At 37.2% G+C, this 19894-nt stretch overlaps 2 protein-coding genes and 2 long non-coding RNA genes across 7 annotated transcripts; 3 read left to right on the top strand and 1 right to left on the bottom strand.

Annotated features, from left to right (window-relative positions):
• The first annotated feature begins 5489 nt into the window (after positions 1–5489).
• Positions 5490–6753, top strand: LOC309701672 (uncharacterized protein). The gene is made up of 4 exons (XM_082525820.1): positions 5490–5553; positions 5659–5794; positions 5923–5976; positions 6147–6753. Exons 2-4 carry the CDS (start codon positions 5666–5668, stop codon positions 6420–6422), a joined length of 459 nt encoding a protein of 152 aa, XP_082381946.1. The 5' UTR covers positions 5490–5553; positions 5659–5665; the 3' UTR covers positions 6423–6753.
• A 1219-nt stretch (positions 6754–7972) lies between these two features.
• On the top strand, positions 7973–9024 carry LOC309702079. Its single transcript, XR_014275365.1, has 3 exons — positions 7973–8032; positions 8170–8318; positions 8424–9024. It is a non-coding gene; the product is annotated as an uncharacterized lncRNA (long non-coding RNA).
• A 2909-nt stretch (positions 9025–11933) lies between these two features.
• LOC309699897 (uncharacterized protein) lies at positions 11934–18687 on the top strand. The gene is made up of 6 exons (XM_082523122.1): positions 11934–11967; positions 12193–12340; positions 13614–13664; positions 13838–13915; positions 14064–14117; positions 18181–18687. The coding sequence occupies exons 2-6, from the start codon at positions 12221–12223 to the stop codon at positions 18364–18366; spliced, it is 489 nt and encodes a 162-aa protein (XP_082379248.1). The 5' UTR covers positions 11934–11967; positions 12193–12220; the 3' UTR covers positions 18367–18687.
• On the bottom strand, positions 15634–18110 carry LOC309699910. 4 transcript variants are annotated; one of them, XR_014274529.1, is made up of 6 exons: positions 18072–18110; positions 17818–17950; positions 17334–17397; positions 16808–16955; positions 16359–16446; positions 15634–15777 (listed from the first exon to the last, which is right to left on the bottom strand). It is a non-coding gene; the product is annotated as an uncharacterized lncRNA (long non-coding RNA). The 4 variants fall into 4 exon arrangements; XR_014274530.1 differs by having other exon boundaries at positions 17818–18106; XR_014274531.1 differs by having other exon boundaries at positions 17334–17369; positions 17818–18106.
• Positions 18688–19894: the final 1207 nt, after the last annotated feature.

Raw genomic sequence — 19894 nt, 5'->3', positions numbered from 1 at the left:
GTAAATCATGTGGTCAACCCTCCTTGTCTGTGAAAGGAGTGATACTGATTTTAACACAGTATGTGTTTCACATTGAATACACATTTTCCTCCTGCAGCATTTAACATTTGCCAACAATACAGTGTGTTACTGTAACCAACAAGCAGCCAGGAAAACACAGTTTTCTCCACACAAAATCAGTAACACAGAAAAGTGCTATCTAAAGGGTTAGGTCTGCAAGGCCCGCCCACACTCATGTGGACCTCCAGTCTCCCCCTCCTCTGGTCTCTGTCATCCTCCTGCTCCTGCAAAAACAAGCAAACAAAAACACACACATCCACCCTTTTTTCACTGTTTAGGGTTTATTAGGCATTAGCATTGATTAATCCTAAAATAGTTACCGTCATCTCAATTTCAAGTCAGTCACACTTAGTCCACATCATCAGTCCAGTCCCAGTCCATTCATATGTATTTATACCAATCACATGCATTTATCCAGTCACATGCAATCGTACCAATCATTGCTGATAGTGGAAAACCGCGCATGAATTTAAATATCCACTGACAGCAATATTACATCATTCCAAAAATAAAAACAATTCTTGTTGCTTTTGAAATGGATTGAATCCTTTTAAAAACAGGACTTACCATTTAATATGGTCAGCGTCCTAGGTAGGTGAATTTCCTCAGAAGCCCGTTGTAATCTAGAGAAGCTCACCTTATATTTGCTCTCAATTAAAGTATTTTATAGCGCTTTTATTTCCAATCTTGCAGGCCTGCTTTTAAATCATCAACACACAAAATCTGCATCAATTTCAATAGAATCAATAATTTTATTTTTCTTCTATAATCCCAAACTTCAGGTACTGGAATGAAATAACTCAAATCTATGTAAACTATTTACATACCATTTTAAAGGTGAAAGCTGTCAGCGTGATTTGTTGTGACAATATTTTTTTGTGTTGCAACTCACTTTTCTCCTGTGTTTAAGATGAGCAGGGTTAAGAGTTCTGTCTACTTGTGGGGTCTCTGGTTTCTACCTTCGCTGTCAAACCTGCATATAATCAAACTCATCACTGACTGGACCTGAGGACCATCAGAAACCTCTAATATCTCTAAAATTTAGAGTCATTCTCCTCACATACAAGGTCTTGAATAAACAGGTCTCATCTTATATTAAAGACCTCATAACACATTACCACCATAAAAAAACCCACCTGTGCATTGAATCATTAGTTGCTATTATTGAACTCTGGCTCTTTCCCATAGGGTCTTTTATCCTCTGCTCTTTTCTTTTTCTCCTCACCCCTAACATCTTGCAGGAGATTGCTGCCTGTCCCTGAGCAAGACTCTGCTGGAGGGTTCTTCCTGTTAAAAGGGAAAACACTGCCACTGAGTTTTTTTCTTTAATATTTTAGGGTCAATATAAATTACACATTATGGAGAAATACAAAACTAGATAAAAGATCTCTTCATCTGGTTTAAAGAATAACGAAGTAATGTAATCTATTTATCTGTATCTAACAAAGCTCTTATTTTCTCCAGATCTTTCACTGGCCTGCTAAACATGCAACTAGAGCTATTTCTTAGCTTTAACCAATGACTTTATAGTAAATAGTGTGGCTCAACATGCTACAGTACTGAAAATTCTACAACAGCTTGTGCATCTTGCTCCGTGCAGACAGATGCAATGAAGTAAAAAATCATCTCACCCTGAGCAGGGACTTCTCATTATCAGCGCTGCGGTGCGTTCACGGTACATTGGTAAACTCAACACTCAACACACAGTAACATTTAAAATAAAATAAAAATAAAATACCATTGCCAATAAAATAACCCTGGGTTACACTCAGGAAAGCAAGCCTGAGCTCTGCGTGATCCGCTAATGATGCTACTACTGAGAGTAAAGTCTGGCTACACAAATACGTGAAATGTATAAAAGCCATTAATACAGGAAACCAGTAAAGGTACACAGCAAAATCTCCAGTGTTAAATTAACACTAGAGAGTGTCTATATGGGTCCACACCTCTGAGTGTTAAATACAACACTGTTGAGTGTTAAATTAACACTTTTGACAGTGTTATATGTTTAAAAGTAACCCAGTCAGTTTTGAAGATTAACAATGGCTAACACTAAGCAGTGCTGGTTTTCTAACACTGGAATATTTCTAACATTTTGAGTTATTTTCCAGTGGACCCATATAGACACTCTCTAGTGTTAATTTAACACTGGAGATTTTGCTGTGTATAAATATAGATGGAACATGATGCTTATGAATGTACATCATGGACAAATAACGCCAGTATTATGGCTTTCATAATAAAGATGTCTGTGCTATTGACACGCAGATGTGGTTAGCCCAATTCAATGCAAAAATATGAATGCTGCAAATTACCATAAAAAATAAATGAATAAATAAATGATGAAAACATTCACAACAACAAGAATAATAATAATAATAATAATATCATTTATATGATAAACATCAGCATAAACTTTCTGGTGAGGGCATACTTGCATTTCACAAGAATGTGAGCAGGTTATTAGTCTGTCATCTTATTGCTGAAGAATAGAAACAATAACAGTAGTAGGTAAATGTCTTTATTGTGTGGCAGTTTGCAGTTTACATAAACATTGTTTCCACTTCTATATTTAAGTAATGGCAGAAAAATAAGTAACTTCTGGAAATGTATTCTTAAAAGTTGTCATCAGCACATATGAGTCTGCGCACAATGGTAGCTGATAGTGAAATGTTTTTTCTTTTTTTTTTATATCAGACAGTAAAGAAGAATGACAGCTCTAAAAAAAGTTAAACTGAAGTTAAGAGAAGCTGTACTATATGAAATAGAAACTAACCACAGATACAAAAGATGCATTATTAGAGAAAAATTAAATGACTGACATGAAATTTACAATTCAGCTTGCTTTTCCTCGAGCACTTCAATAATTCTTTTCAGTTGTCCCAGTTTCTTTTCACTTTCCTCTATTTTCTCACCCAACTCCTCATTCTCCCTGTCAATGTTAGCCTTACTTTCCTTGACGAAATTCTTAATGTTCTCCATAAATGTATCAACTTGAGGAAAACCATCAGGTAAAACTTTTGCAGATTTCTTCACCAGTGCGATCAACTGGTCCATAAGGCTCAAGTATTCACTCGACAGTTCAGAACCGAAGTTCACTCCTTCCTCACGCTCAGCCTGATGGGATAAAATGTAACAGTTTCATATTACATGAATGCAGTTTACTATGTTGTAACGTTATATTTTGGTCATATATGTCCGCAGTTCTTGACGCAGGATTTATGGCCTTGGCAACTCTCATTGTGTGAGTGCTTGTTTCTTTTGCTCTCCTCCACTCGTTGCCATCTGGTGTGAGTGTGGCTGTGAATGACAGGTGTAGCAGCCCTTGGCATCAAGAACAACAGAAGAGTCTCTAACGGGTGCAGCCATTTATTTCCTCACCAAACACGGCTCATTCTCTGGACATCGTTGAGCACCGTGAAAACTATAAAATAAGAAAAAATTGATACCTGTACAGTCCCCTTGAACCTTAACAATAAGCAATATCAACAAATGCGCTTAAACTAAATCAGGTAAATTTAAAGAAAAAAATTAAGTAATTCTGAGATTTACAGTCACTGCTTAAATAAAGCAAAAAAAAAAAAGGCTGCTTAATCGGCATCAAGGTGTTTCACAGTTAAGTAAACGTATAACATCAGATCACATTGCATCACATACCTCAGTCCACTTGCCAAGGGTGCAAACTCCCGTGAACATATAAACATTCGTCCTGTTTCTCATGGGGCGCTGCTAGCTTGAGCGACACACGTCTAAGTTATAAAGGGTTCAGAAAGTGTGCTTCTTAAACTAAAAAGGAAAAAATATTCCCATGTACCTAGGGAACCTGTTCTGCCGTCATCCATTGGGGGCACACTGCACAGTTTGCCTGCCACCCGGGGGTAAGCAGAGCTATTTCTCTACTTAGATGCTATTTTTGGTGGGACAATCTGGAGAAAGATGTGAGGAACTATCTCACGGCCTGTTCCATCTGCGCCCGGAGAAAGAGCAGCACATCTCGAGCTGCCACGTTGCTGAAACCGTCTACCCACATTCAAGTAAGACGGTCATCCTCTTGGTTATAGACAGATCCCCGAAGGCTGCCCGCTTCATTGCTCTCAATAAACTTCCCACTGCTTCTGAAACTGCTAAAATCTTAGTAAACCATGTTTTCAGACTCCGCAGAATCCGTACAGAAATAGTTTCTGACAGGGGGCCTCAATTTGTCCTCCAAGCCTGGAAGGTTTTTTCCTGCTCTTCCTTAGGAGCCAAAGTCTGCCTGAGCTGTGGATTCAACTTCCAAACCAATGGGCACACAGAGAGGCTTAGACAAGAGCTTGAGGCCGCCCTGCAGCCCCAACCTATAACCCTTCCACTTGGCCTACTCGGTTGCCCTGGATTGGTTGCTGACAACTTTTTAACCTCTTTGGCTACAGGTCAGTCTCCGTTAAAAGCTTCTGTGGATTATGAACCATCTTTGTTCTCTTCTACAGAGTTAGATCTCACAGTGCGTTCTGTACAACTCCAATGTCAGCAGGTTTGTACATCCTCGCACCGCTTATGATAGAATATAAATTGCACTAAATGTGGACGTACATGGTGACGAAGGCCAACTGACATTAAATTTGCCAGTGCACCCACATGCAGGCATTGCTGCACAACTAGAGCATATTTAAGAATTATATCTTTTTAAAGTAATCACATTTTATATTAAATATAACAGAACACTGACCTTTGGTATTGAATCTAAAGAATACAGTTCTCCTGAAAATTAAGGTAGGACAGAAATCACTGGTGATATGATTTAAACAAATAAAAATGAAATCACATTTGTTAGAGCGAGCTACTATAAGTTCACAAAAACAAAAGCGAGGAAAACAGGGCTATTTACACACACACACACACACACACACACACACACACACACACACACACACACACACACACACACACACACACACACAGATAGGAAGAGGGGAAATGGATATAAATGCAGACAATCACAAGGGGAAGACAAAAGTCAACCGAAGACACAAAAGATGACCATCAAAATAAAGACAGGGGAAAATCCAATGTATAACTACTAACCATGAACACAAGAAACTCACACTGAACAGGAAAACATGACTTTGGCTAGTGTTAAAATTAAAACCTTGACAAACCCACTGTGCATATAAAAGAAAATAACAAAAGACAGATTTAAGGAATGTGAAGCATTTTATTAAGAATTCAAGGTAAATAACGGCATTGCATGCGCTAAACTTTGTGGAAATGAAGTTCGCGTTTTCCTGTAAAACAAAAGTGAATATTACCACTTCTAGAGAACATAGGCACACAGACACACCCACAGACAAGCCAAGTCACGCACAGGTAAGCTGTGTCATGGGGAAGGGGGGAGGGGACACTAGAAGCATATAAAGCATTTTGTGGTGTGAGCCCTTCGTATTATCATTCATCAGTTCCCCTGTAGCAGGTGGAAAAACCCCAGCAACACTGTACTATAAGAGGATATTGCAGGTAGATTTTTATACAACATTTCCACTCAAATTAAAACATTTCACTTTAAAGATTTAAGAAGGAAATTTATAAATGTACTTTATGCTTTGTTTGTTTTTTTCCCAGAACAGTGATGGCAGCTGTGAACTTATCCAGAAGCAAAGGAGTGAGTGGTGTCACAACCATCAGGGGTTTATTCATCATTTTCACCCTGTTGGTTCTGGTCAACCTTTCAAGTTCACTGATAAAGAAGGACCAACTGGTAAAATGATTGTGATATATTTATATCTATATTTTTTGATCTGCCAGTTGTAGTTTTATTTTGTTACACTGTTTGCCTTCACATGTTTCACATGGCTGCTTGTGGACATTCTCTATCTGGATTTGCAGGAAGAACTGAAAGAAAACATTCAGAAGTTACAACAAGCAGCAGTGACAAGGAAGGTGAGTCTGTCTCTGTCCATGTTGTGCTCATGAATGAGTAATGTGGAATGTCTATAACTGCTAATATAAATATTTATAAATCTATTAAACAACCAAAGCCCCCCCCCCCCCCTCCAAAAGAATATAAAAGTAGTTTTTACACATTTGTCTCGTTTCATTTTCTCCTCCAGGATAATCTCAAGTTAGACAGATTCTATATTCCACTATTCTATGATGATTTTATGCACTTAATGGACATTTTGTCTGAAACTCTAAATACAACAATGGGAGATTTTCCACCAGTGTTGGATTTAATGAATGACCTGAAAACATTCCTGAAAGCCACCAAGAAGTACATAGACAAATACCTTGAGACGACAGCTGGAGAAATCAAGGACTATGAAGAGAAACTAAATGTTGTGATGGAGCGGCTAACACGCCTAGAGAAACATAAAGATGAATTGTAACACATTAGTCTACATCCGTCTCTTATATTGTGTGTATTCTGTTTGTAAATCTTCTCCTTTATACCGTGCAGTTTCAGTTTCAGTTTTTGCCTTGAGAGTGGCCTTGATATTTTAAATTGCTGAATAAAGCTAACTGTAAACTTGTGTTTGACCTGAAAAAATAACTTGTCAAGTTTTTTTTTTATCATTATCTTCATTATAAAAAAATTGTAATGCAAGTACAAACCAATGATGATGGGGATTTTGTGTGTGAAGTAGTTGATAGTTATTATTGATTTATATAAAATACTTTAATGTGAATAAAAATTGTTAATAAAACTGTTATCCTTTGCTTTTAGTTTTGCCTTTTTTCCCAGAAGGAAGTACGGCATCTGTGGCTGATTGGTGTCCATTGTTTACTGACTCACCAAATTTAAATTCTATAACCCACAAAGGAGAGAATATCAATCAGCTGTTTAGCTGCTTTTGACTAACTTGTTAATATACTCTATGTTTTATATATCCTTTCCTTCATTGCCATTCTGAAATAAAAGGGCCAGTCTATGTTTTCTAGTTATACCTCAATGAGGTGATGAGGATAATGAACTATCTGGTCAAGTTCCCTTTAATGCTACCGGACTAAAAGCACAGGAATATTGTAGACTAAATCTATGATTTTTATGAAAACATCAACCACCAAAGATGTACATTTCTTTGTCAAGTACAATTAGTAAAATGAACTATTTTAAAGGATATCTGAAGAATCATTGTCTGTGAATAAAGACATTAAAGTTGTAATAAATACCTATTTTTACAAACTGTGAAATTCACAAGAAAAGACGACAGCTGTGGCTGACTGCTGAAATTGGCAGTGTGCAAACCTACAACACATGCAATCATTATCAAATGATAACATGTGAGAAACACAGAAACAAATAGATGCAAAAACTTCTACTTCTTATACTTTTGTTTTCAGTGTTTGCATCACATTATGAACACTAGTATCTCCATAGATAGTTACCAGGTTATAAATATATTACTTCATGCTAATGTTGCAATATATGTAGTGTCTATTTTAGTGTTAAGATATACTATTGATCATATGATAAAGATTATTTGAATATTAAATGAATAACTGAAAACTGGAATTATTGGAAAAGTGGAATATGAACTGGTCTCATTTTTAACAAAAGTGATGCTGGCTCTAACACTGGATTACATTTGCTTTCTGTTCATTTGTATAGTCTTTTACAATGTGTAAAAAAACATTTCTTTGTCTTTATAAGCAGTCCATGTGTTAAACAAACCCAGTCTCAGGGCAGTTTGTAAAATAATCCCAGGAAAACCATCTAGATTTTCCTGTTCATGTACACAAACGTTACAGTGAGTAACATGCCTAAACTCCTCCCTTTTCTGCCACATGCTTCTGTCGTGGCTGCTGTTAATATATGGAATATTCTTCAATTGTTTAACAGTCTGATGGGACTTAATTTCCATAAAGTGGATCATATTACATCTGTGAAATGAAAGAGAAAGCACAGCTCACTTAAAGTATTTGTAGTGTTTGAATCCCTTGTGTTTTCAGTCTACACCTGTACCGTGCAGCCGCTCTTTCTCCTTTCAGCAGGCAGGTAAGATCAGCAAAACTGCATCATAAGATGGTTTATAGTTAATACGTTTTATACAATATATTAATAACATAAAACAGGAAACATAGATTTAATTCTTCATTCATCATTTCATTTATTTACTGTCATTTTCTCTCCAGAAGTTTTTATTTCACCAGTGATGGCAGCAGCAGGCGTCTCCAAAAGCAGAAGACTGACTGGTGTCAGAAACACCAAAGCTGTAATCATCTTCTTGCTGCTGTCCCTGGTTTATGAGGCAAATTCACAGACAACTGAGGAATATTTGAATGTAAAATTAAAGTCACTATAAGTTACTATACCTTTTTTCCTTCACTTACAGTTGTTAACATGTAGTTCTTAGGCAACTGATGCATCCTGTTTTTTCAAATTTCAGAAAATCAAGGCCGGCTTAGGAGAAGCTGATGAAAAACTACAGTTTCTTCAGTCTATCCAGGAACTAATAAAGACATCATCATTTTCAGAGGATTTTCCCCCACTGATGGATTTCACAAATAACTTGATTCACTTCATTGAGAAATCCAAGATGCTGTTAGAAAGAAAGGAAAAAGAATTTGAAAGAAATGAAGGACAACCTAAAACTCAACGGAATGAACTTTAAACGTTTCTGTCTAACTTCTTTAAAATAAATACATTTTAAGCAGAGCATTTAGCTATGCTTTAGACTTTAGCATCATTGTTTTTTGTTGTTGGATGGGACATGTATTTGTTTTGCTTTTACCATTACTGAATTGTGATTTGTTTTCTTTGCTGAAACTCTGCAACATCATGTTTTGTCAACTTACGTTGTTTTTTAAACACAGAGGTGCCGTCTGCAATACTGGCATGACATGTTGACAGTAAAAGACAAATATCATTCCCATGTTTTGCAAACAGATTTTGCATTTTTGTCTTTGTATTGGATTCTAGTGATGTCTTCTTATGTGTATTAGTTATACAAGTGTCTGTATTGGTAATGTACCATCCATGAACCAATAAATTCCTGCATACAAAGATGTTTGCTTCAAGTGGTGATATAATTTGATAAAGGTCTTCAATTTACATCAAACCACAATATTAACCTGTTTGGACCAGATATCATTTGACCAGGGAACAGAACAAATTATTAGTATAGACATCTATATTAGACAAATATGACTGATATTTGTTCATCATTGTTTTATTTTGCGAGCTGAAGATGCTGCTCCAGCGAGCCAGAAAACCCCTGCCCCTCTCCTCCCTGTGTGGCAAGCAGCAGGCGCACTTCGCAAACAGAGGGCGCCTTTACTCCCCGCACATGGGCAATAGAAAACCGATCAATGACCATGCAATCCCCCAAATGCGCTGGCATGATTCAATTCAATTCAATTCAATTTTATTTATATAGCGCCAAATTACAACAAAAGTCAGCTCAAGGCGCTTCATAGATACAGAGAAAAACTCAACAATCATATGACCCCCTATGAGCAAGCACTTTGGCGACAGTGGGAAGGAAAAACTCCCTTTTAACAGGAAGAAACTTCTGGCAGAACCAGGCTCAGGGAGGGGCGGGACCATCTGCTGTGACTGCTTGGGATGAGAGAAGGAAGACAGGATAAAAGACATGCTGTGGAAGAGAGACATGCTGTGGAAGAGAGACAGAGGTTAATAACAGATATGATTCAATGCAGAGAGGTCTATTAACACATAGTGAGTGAGAAAGGTGACTGGAAAGGAAAAACTCAATGCATCATGGGAATCCCCGGCAGCATAACTAAGGGAGGATTCAGGGTCACCTGGTCCAGCCCTAACTATATGCTTTAGCAAAAAGGAAAGTTTTAAGCCTAATCTTGAAAGTAGAGATAGTGTCTGTCTCCTGAATCCAAACTGGAAGCTGGTTCCACAGAAGAGGGGCCTGAAAACTGAAGGCTCTCCCTCCCATTCTACTTTTAAATACTCTAGGAACAACAAGTAGGCCTGCAGAGCGAGAGCAAAGTGCTCTAATAGGGTGATATGGTACTACAAGGTCATTAAGATAAGATGGGGCCTGATTATTTAAGACCTTGTATGTGAGGAACAGGATTTTGAATTCAATTCTGGATTTAACAGGAAGCCAATGAAGGGAAGCCAAAACAGGAGAAATATGCTCTCTCTTTCTAGTCCCTGTCAGGACTCTTGCTGCAGCATTTTGGATTAGCTGAAGGCTTTTCAGTGAGTTTTTTGGACATCCTGATAATAATGAATTACAGTAGTCCAGCCTGGAAGTAATAAATGCATGAACTAGTTTTTCAGCGTCACTCTGAGACAGGATATTTCTAATTTTAGAGATGTTGCGCAAATGGAAGAAAGCAGTCTTACATATTTGTTTAATATGTGCGTTGAAGGACATGTCCTGGTCAAAAATGACTCCAAGGTTCCTCACAGTGTTACTGGAGGCCAAGGTAATGCCATCCAGAGTAAGAATCTGGTTAGATACCATATTTCTAAGCTTTTCAGGGCCGAGTACAATAACCTCAGTTTTATCTGAATTAAGAAGCAGAAAGTTAGCGGCCATCCAGGTCTTTATGTCTTTAAGACATTCCTGCAGTTTAACTAATTGGTGTGTGTTATCTGGCTTCATGGACAGATAGAGCTGGGTGTCATCTGGATAGCAGTGAAAATGTATGCTGTCTTGTGATGATACTGCCTAAGGGAAGCATGTATAACGTAAACAGAATTGGTCCTAGCACTGAACCCTGTGGAACTCCATAATTAACCTCAGTGTGTGAAGAGGACTCTCCATTTACATGCACAAATTGGAGTCTATTAGATAGATATGATACAAACCACTGCAGTGCAGTACTTGTAATACCTACAGCATGTTCTAATCGCTCTAATAGGATATTATGGTCGACAGTATCGAATGCTGCGCTAAGGTCTAGCAGGACAAGCACAGAGATGAGTCCACTGTCAGAGGCCATAAGAAGATCATTTGTAACCTTCACTAAAGCTGTTTCTGTGCTGTGATGAGCTCTGAAACCTGACTGAAACTCTTCAAATAAACCATTCCTCTGCAGATGATCAGTTAGCTGTTTGACAACTACTCTTTCAAGGATTTTTGATATGAAAGGAAGGTTGGAGATTGGCCTATATTTAGCTAAGACTGCTGGGTCTAGAGATGCTTTTTGAGTAAAGGTTTAACTACAGCTAGCTTGAAGGCCTGTGGTACATAGCCAATTATTAGAGATAGGTTGATCATATTTAAGATCGAAGAATTAATTAATGGCAGGATTTCTTTGAGCAGTTTTGTAGGAATGGGGTCTAAAAGACACGTTGATGGTTTGGAGGAAGTAATTATTGAAGTTAACTCGGAAAGATCAATTGGAGAAAAAGAGTCTAACTTAACATCAATGGTACTAAGAGTAGCTGTAGATAATATTACATCTGCGGGATGATTATTGGTAATTTTTTCTCTAATGATAAAAATTTTATTTGTGAAGAAGTTCATGAAGTCATTACTAGTTAACGTTAAAGGGATGGTTGGCTCAAAAGAGCTCTGACTTTTTGTCAGCCTGGCTACAGTGCTGAAGAGAAACCTGGGGTTGTTCTTATGATGTCAGGGCAGCATGGGTGGCAGCAACTTTTTTTTGACGATGCCATGATGCCGCCCCCACCACGATGCCGCCCTGGGCAACCGCCCATGTCGCGATGTCAACCTAAAAGCTCACTGGTAGAGTATCAAGTAGAAAAACGTGTCTTTACAATATGTTATTTCATAACAATAACTGATGGGCTTCTATTCCTATAAACAGGACTAGACAAACACTACTTTCATGAAAACAAAAGTGAAAGGGCTGCTCACATTCATAAGATGCAAATGAGTTAAGAGGCACTGTATATAAAGCATCTGTGGCATGTTATCTCATTATAGTTTCATTCTCCACCTGTATGGTACAGCAGCTCTTCTTACGTTCGCACAGCAGGTAAGAGGAGTCATCATGCACAAAAATATGATTTATTTTGATTAATATTTACAGGATAAGTTTAAATCAACGTGGAAAAGCATGTTGACTCTCTCTCTCTCTCTCTCTCTCTCTCTCTCTCTCTCTCTCTATATATATATATATATATATATATATATATATATATATATATATATTCAGTTACTTATTAACTCCAAATGTCTATGACATCTCAACTTTTTTAAGCAGGGAGTTTGTTCCAGTTCTAAGAGCGATGGCAGCAGCAGCCTTTTCCAATACCAGGGGACCAGCTTTAGCCAACAAAGGCTTATTACTCATCTTCTCTCTGCTGTGTCTTGTTTCAGTCGCAAGTTCCCTCTATACCCAAGACCAGGTGATGAATTAATTTTTGCTGAATTCCCATTTATGATTCAACAATTACACACTTATTTGTATATATACAGTCTAAGTCAGGGGTCAGCAACCTTTAACACCCAAAGATCCATTTCCACGCAAAAGAAAACAGTGGGAGCCGCAAATACTTTTTGACATCTAAAATGAAGATAACACTGTATATATTGTTTTTTACCTTTATGCTTTGTGTGAACAACTAAGGCGTGTTGCTTATGAAATCCACGAAGTGCTACAGAGAAAATGACATTTTATTTACGTAATTAACACATTTTGAACTCTTAAAGAAATATAACAAAAGGAAAGACACCCAGCTGAACTAAAATGATCCATGTAGCAAACAAAAACTGTTGTGAGCCGCCACCCTTATATCGCCTTTGGGCTTTTGGAGCCTTGACCTGACTTTTAAAAAATAATTGGAAAAAAAAAACACTATGCTGCTAAAAAATGGAAAATAGATATTTGCAAAATTATGCCTAAATATGTATTTTACCTGGTTAATGTGTGTGGCGGGGCGTGGTCTGCAGCGCCGCTGCAGGGGAGGCGGACGCACCTGAGCGGCACCCGCAATCACGGCTTGCCACCTTAAAAGTCTGTGCTCTCTTTGCTCTTGTGTTGTCGGGCTGTGAGCTGAAAAGCTACAGCTGGCTGTATGCGTACAGCAATCGTGTGTGAAAAGTGGTCAATAAAGAGATGCTGAAAAGCAGCAGGTTTGTCGTGATATGTTTACAATGGAATTTCTGCTCCTCAACCTCCGCACACAGCGTCTGCAAATCAGGGCTGTACGAGGTCACTTTCATCTTTACGGAGGACTGTAAGCTGTCATCTGTGAGGTGTGGGCGGTGTTTGTTTTTAACATAGTTCACGGTGAAGAATAGTTGCTGACATAATGTGGATCCGAAGATCCATAATTGGCCTTCCTGGGGTTGAAAGTCTCGATAAATGCACGACGTTTCGGCGGGTACACCGGCTTCCGCGAGTGTGACGCTTATTTTGAGCGATGAAAAATAATAAAATCTAATTTTATTTTTATATTTTAATATCACAATAATCTTCCAATTTAGAACTACAAGTTAAAAAAAAGAACTAAATACAATTAACATACACTTCAGCTAAATACTTCTAATTTATTTTCCCAAACCACCCGGAGCCGCAGTATAAGGACAAAAGAGCCGCAGGTTGCCGACCCCTGGTCTAAGTCATCACAAGCTCATTAGCTGCTGAATTTTTTTCTTTATTTGCAATGGGTCACACAGATGATGCTTGAGCAGGTGAAGAAAGCAATAAAAGAAGCAGAGAGATGGAAGGTGGGTCAGTCAGTCTCTAAGTTTTAAAATCTGCTGTGTGTAGGCAGAAATGAAGAGTTTAAAAAATACCTTAACAAATCCATTTTACTTTACACCATCTACAGTGATTGATTGCATTACATACAATCTAGAATAATATGGTAAATTTAAATGTTCTTATTTTTTTCTGTTAGGCAGAAGACAAATATAGAAAGGAAACAATCACAAAACTATTTGATCTTTCAAGTTCACTGACCCACAAGGATCAAATGGTAAATTAATATTTAATAACCTTTGTTCATTAGTTTGACATAAATAATCTCTTCCTGTAAGAATGCTCTTCTTTTGCTGTCGTTTTCATTGTGTTCTTCAGCAGCCGTCACACTCACCATGCTCTGTTTTTTTCTGGATAATATTCAGGAACTATTCCAGGAAACCCTAAGCAGCGCTGTAAAACAAGAGGAAACGCTGAAGGTGGGTCTGTCAGTCTCAAAGTTACTCACATGTTAACTGAGAAAGTCTTTAATTCATAAAACTAATAACTCGAAGCCTACAGTAACATCAGCATACCTTCAGGCATCTGATACACACTGAAAAAAATATGTTGTTGGATTTACTTAATTCAATGGTGGACATTTGTTGCACACAGATGTTTTGCTTTGGCAGCAACTTAAACAATTGAGTTAAATTAACACAATTTATTCATGTTCAATAAACCTGTGCAATTTGTGTTGATAAAATGTGACTTAAACATGTTTTGATGAAGTAATTTGAGCTCTTGAAATATTTTAATCCTTCACAATTTTCTCACTTTATCCCAACACCATTCAATAACTTTTACCCAATACTACTTGGTCACTTAAATACTACATGTTATCTTCAAATTACATTTTGCTATTATATTCTAGTATCAAATACACAATTTTCAAATGGAGGCCTTATAACAGATTATATTGTTCTCTTCCAAGATGGTTGCTGGCATCCACCAGTAACCTTTCAAAACAAAATGTCTAATTTCACTGCATTGACAGTAGGTAAAGAATTAAACTGACATTACTCCACTACTGAATCTATATAAACCAACAGTTAAATAATGTCAGTTCTTCCGTGTTCTCTGGAATCAATCACAGCAAAGAAATTAGACTCTTTCTTTTGAAAAATGTTGGGAAAGAACAATACAAAACATTCTATTTAAGGCTTCTGACGTCAAGATTCAGTTAAACAACAATTATAACTAAACAATTTGAGGTAATGTTAGTTTCCATTAACATTAAATTAGGTTACTGAATTGGCAAACACCTTCCTATTAACATTACCCATTTTACCCCAATAACTAAAGAAATTAGCACTTGCAGGTCAAAACCTTTATTCAAGAGATGCAAAAATAACATTGATACGGTGAGTGACTGTCAAAAATTACGGCACTGATCATACTGTGACATCTTGGTTCAAAACAGCAAGCTTAGAAATATTCAACGTTCCTTACTTCAACTGAATGAAACTGAAAATACCATTTCACACGGCCCATATGGGATATTTAGACTGCATAACTGTTCATGCTACATCTCTTCACTAGTAAAAGAAAGAAAAAATACAAAGAGAAATTTAAAAATGCTGCCAAACAGACAGAGAACTTGTACAGAGCAAAAGGAAAAACAAACAACAACAACAACAAAAAAACGGCTCGTCCTCATGGCAGTTGCAGTGTATATAAAAATGAACCCTGCGATCTGTTCCTGGAATTGAGCTTCAAAAATGCAGCAGAACAAGTGTGAGATTTAAATGTCTTCTCACCTAGAGCTGGTCACCTCACATGCATAACAGTGAGCTTCGTTGCAGGAGCAGTTTTGTCTTAGTTGTGAGCTTTTCTTGAGAGCTGAGTTGCTTCCAACTCCATTACCACCCTTTGAATCACCTCAAAAGTGTAGCAGAGTTGTGATGGGTAACTCATATTGAAGGAATAAAAAAGGTCCAAACAGCATGTCTACTGCAAAGGTCACGTTATCCAGATCTTGAAGAACTACTATACCCTCGATGATGATGCCAACGTCAGAAAAGTCATTGCCTGGTGCATCCTCTGGAGACAGATGTTCATTGTGGTTTTCTCAATCTGTGCAGTGGCCTCAGTCAAGTCCTGGTTAAACACAAAACATTTCTTTAAGATTCCTTTTTAAACTCATCTCTTTTGAATCTACCAGTTCTAATGTTAGAGTAATTTAAACCAATGCAAGCAACATAGTAAATAGCTATAGCCAAAGAGTGGCCTGCCATGCTGCCATTCATGGTCTAACAGAGTTTCTAAGAGAGGGTGAAAAACATAATTTCAAATGCTTTACATTAGTTTTTCTTAGAAAGACACCGGCCCATCAGAAATCCAGGTTTTGTCACTCAGAAGATGTTAGAATTTAGACTTTCAGCCCCACAATTTGGTTAGCTGTTGGTCTTTTTTTTTTTCAAACAAAAGCTAATGTAAATATTGGTGGGATTTTCCTTTGTTCACTAGAATGACAAATTTAAAGTTTTTTCACACTGATGTGACCCCTAATACAGGGGTGGGGCCTCAAGGGCCGGCGGCTGAGTTCACTACCAGGCCTCATGTGAACTTCAAATTATTAAAGAGGACTACTGGTCCTAACTGGTCCAATGAGGATCAAGTGGATAACTAAATGCATTTTAAAATGTTGCAAAGCCACAATCTACTCATAAAACACTCACCATGAACTCCTGCACCAAGATGTTGCAATTGTCTTTCACACAGATGCGGAGCACTTTGATGAGACTCCCTTTGAGCATTAATGTCATCCTAAAGTATTATAACAAAGAAAACAGAGATTTGTGAACTTTTCAGTAGCACAGAAGAAAATGATCCCAGACCAAAACTTAAACCAGTCAACATGCAACACCAGCATCTACAAAGCAATATCAAAAGTTCCTGTTTGACATCAACTTTATGGATATATAGTTTCCAGAACATTTATTTTTTTAAAAAGATCAATTTTTCTCAGTGGGCCAGTAAATGCATGACGGAAATTATGGCATCCTTTCGGTGGAATCAGTACTCACAGGTAATAGTTGACTGTTTCAATGGATGCAGCATAAAAATCTTTTACTGACCTAATGCAATACATATACACTTTGTAGTTAAAGAATTTTAAAGTTCTTACTGTCATCATGGCAGCTACATCCTTTAGCTTTGTGCCCTGTTCCCCCAATCACTTTGCAAACACTTTCAGCAGACTGTCAGAGAGAAACTCAGCTCCGTCAGAAACCTGTAAAGGCATGGTTGGGATGCACTGGAATGCTGCATTTCATCTGAAATGACATAAAATTATTTTGAAATAACAGCAGGCACTGTGCTTTGTTAATAATCAGTAATGTTTTGTTGAATAAAAACTGTGTTTCCAGATCTTATGGGATTAAAAAAATCCAAAGATGTTTATTTCTGATTTGCAACCCAAGAACCCACAAGTTACAACCTCATTTTAGTTCAAGTGTGCATTAATGTGAGTCCAGTAATCACCTTTCTGACAATACATACAGGTATAAGTCAAACCTATGGCAGATTTTGGATTTCTCAGTTGTATTAATAGGGTGGTCTATTTGAGTATGCATGCACCTAATAATTATAAAAAAAACCTATTATAATTAAGTTACAGAAACCTTAAGCGAAAATAGAATATACTTTCTTACCATAACACCTTGAACCCACAATCCATCAGCTGACTCCTGGTGAAATGCAGAATAGATGTGGTCTCTCAATGTGCATCAACAAAAACAAAAACAAAAACAAAAGGACAGCAGGTGAGGGCAGGAGGGGTAGGGATGTAAGCTAGCATAATGCCGCTGATGATATTAGCTAAAGCTGTTCAATGTCCAAAATCTCACTAACACCACGGTGCAGTAAATACACAATGTAACTGAAGAGTCAGTTGACAAATCTATTCACACAGAAAACCAAATTATGTTATGAGTGCCTCGTAATTAGGTTTAATGTGATATTACGGCTCTTGTGCCAAAGACAAATTCAAATGAAAAAGCGCCAATTCTTTGATAACAGATAAAACAGCAAATAAGCTAACGGCTCTTTTTTAGCATGTTACATGGCGGCACTTTAGACGTTTAACTACAGTTGGCTGAAATATGGTAAATATTAATTCAAAAAATCAAGACATACCAAAAAACGTAGAGTTGGCTGCTCGACTTGACTGAGATGGATGCATTTTTTAAACCACGATCCAAAGCCCGCGAGATGAAATCACGCGTGGTTTCACGAGATTTAACGTTGCTATCTTATTGACTTACTTCACCTGAACATGATATAAACAATTTAATACACCCTTTCTGCATATCATGTAGTTTTTACACTATATAGTTACATTTATCTTTAAAACATGAGGCAATTGTGTTAAATACATGCAAGATGCTTACATAAATCCAAGAGATGGCCAGTCCCTTTTTTTCAGTGCACTGCAAATGGACAACAAATGGAATGAAATGTTATATCATTTGTGCTAAAATGTTTATTTTTCTCATTCAGGGAGGGGACGAGTTCAAAATGGCAGCAACAGTATTGGATGATATTTTTGAGAAATACATTCATCAGTCAGAACTGAATATGTTAGCTCATTATCCACCAGTGAAGGAAGTAATTAAGGTTGGTTTGCACTTTATGAAGAACTTCCGAACTTACATGGACAAGAAGATGACTTTGCTACAAGAATAGAGAACAGGAAAGAAACTGGGTGTGATGGGGAGCTTCATAAAACTGTAGAAGAAACAACAAATTGAACTGCTTACATTTCTGTCTCTATGTCTGTTCTAGTTTGCGCATATTTAGTTTTTATGAAAACCATTTTTTGTTGTTTCTAAATCATAAAAACATACATTACATTCAAGTTATACATATGTGACTTCTTTATATTAATTTGGCACAAAGTTGTAGTAAACTGGGGAGTTCTTTTGTTTTACTGATCTTGGCCAGTGATTCTTTTATTTAGACATTATACGTTTCTATGCATTCTAAATAAATGTGCTATGTAAAGAATTTTTCTTGTGCTTCCTTTGTCAAACCCTAAAGTAAAAACGAAAAAAAATCAGAGATGATATATGTAGAAACTGTATCATAATCCCCTATTTACTTATAACAAAGATGATGACAGGGTTTTTTGCTTCCTATGTTTTGATCATAAGTCCTTCAGGTCAAGCATAAATGATGGAATCATTAATCCATTTTTAGATATTTGTTTATATGTCCAAAGTATTTAGATAATCAAATATTTCTTCATTTTATTTTTATCTATATATTTACTCACTTTCCTGCTATTTTACCTCTGTCCAGCCCAACAGTGGGTAATGGGTGTTATTAGTGGAAATCAGCCAATAGATATCGGCCTGTAGTGGCCTTTTACTACTGCTAGTTTGTTCTGAAGGTTGTTATGACTCATTCAGATTGAGGATCACTAAGAAGAGCATGGAAAGACTCCAGAATCTACTCTCACTGGTTTCCCCAGCAGAATTTGCTTTCCCTGCGGTGGGTTCATGCACTGGGCAGGGAGAGCAGATCCAGTTGACTCCATTACAATCGACAAGAGTCTGGTCACCAGTCTGTTGCAGGGCTAACACATGTACACAGACAACTGTTCGCACTCTCTCCCTGCAACAAAACATTACCTGTCCTTTTATTAACTGCAAATATTAGCTTCTTCATGACTAATTCATTTGCTAGTTAATTAAGTTACGAGTAAAATGATTATTCGCAGATTCACAGTAAATATCCTGATTAGCTTCAATGCATCTATAATAAATATGTAATTTAAGTTTGTTGTTGTTTAACACAGATTTCAGAGGAGCATTGTTGCTTCATCCTTAATAGTTTAAAGAAGAACTGAATTAGAAATCAAAGGTCCTTAAAAGTTTTTTCTGCTCCCAGACCCTCGAAGACAAATTTCACCCATGAGAGCTGACAGGATACGATTTTTAAAAAAAGTGACATTATTAGAAACAAAGGTGAGCAACAATACTTAATATGTGCTTTTAACATAACTGTCATTTACATAGTGGTCTTGTATTTGTTAAACATTTTCCAGGATGGTATCTGGCAGTTTCTTCCACAGAAGAATCCAGAGAAGTTTCATTCATCACTGTGGGACTGGTTTCACCTAAAAAGCTCATTTCATTCATTCCCCATACGTTCGTTTATGGAAATGTTTCAGAGAGACTGATTTCTCTACCAGAGGGTGAACCAGTGTGTT

Source organism: Aulonocara stuartgranti (genome assembly GCF_965226115.1).
Source record: "Aulonocara stuartgranti genome assembly, chromosome: 3".
Taxonomy (NCBI): Eukaryota; Metazoa; Chordata; class Actinopteri; order Cichliformes; family Cichlidae; genus Aulonocara; species Aulonocara stuartgranti.
Note: the sequence above shows the minus strand (reverse complement) of the source record. Positions and strands in the feature narration are given on the sequence as shown.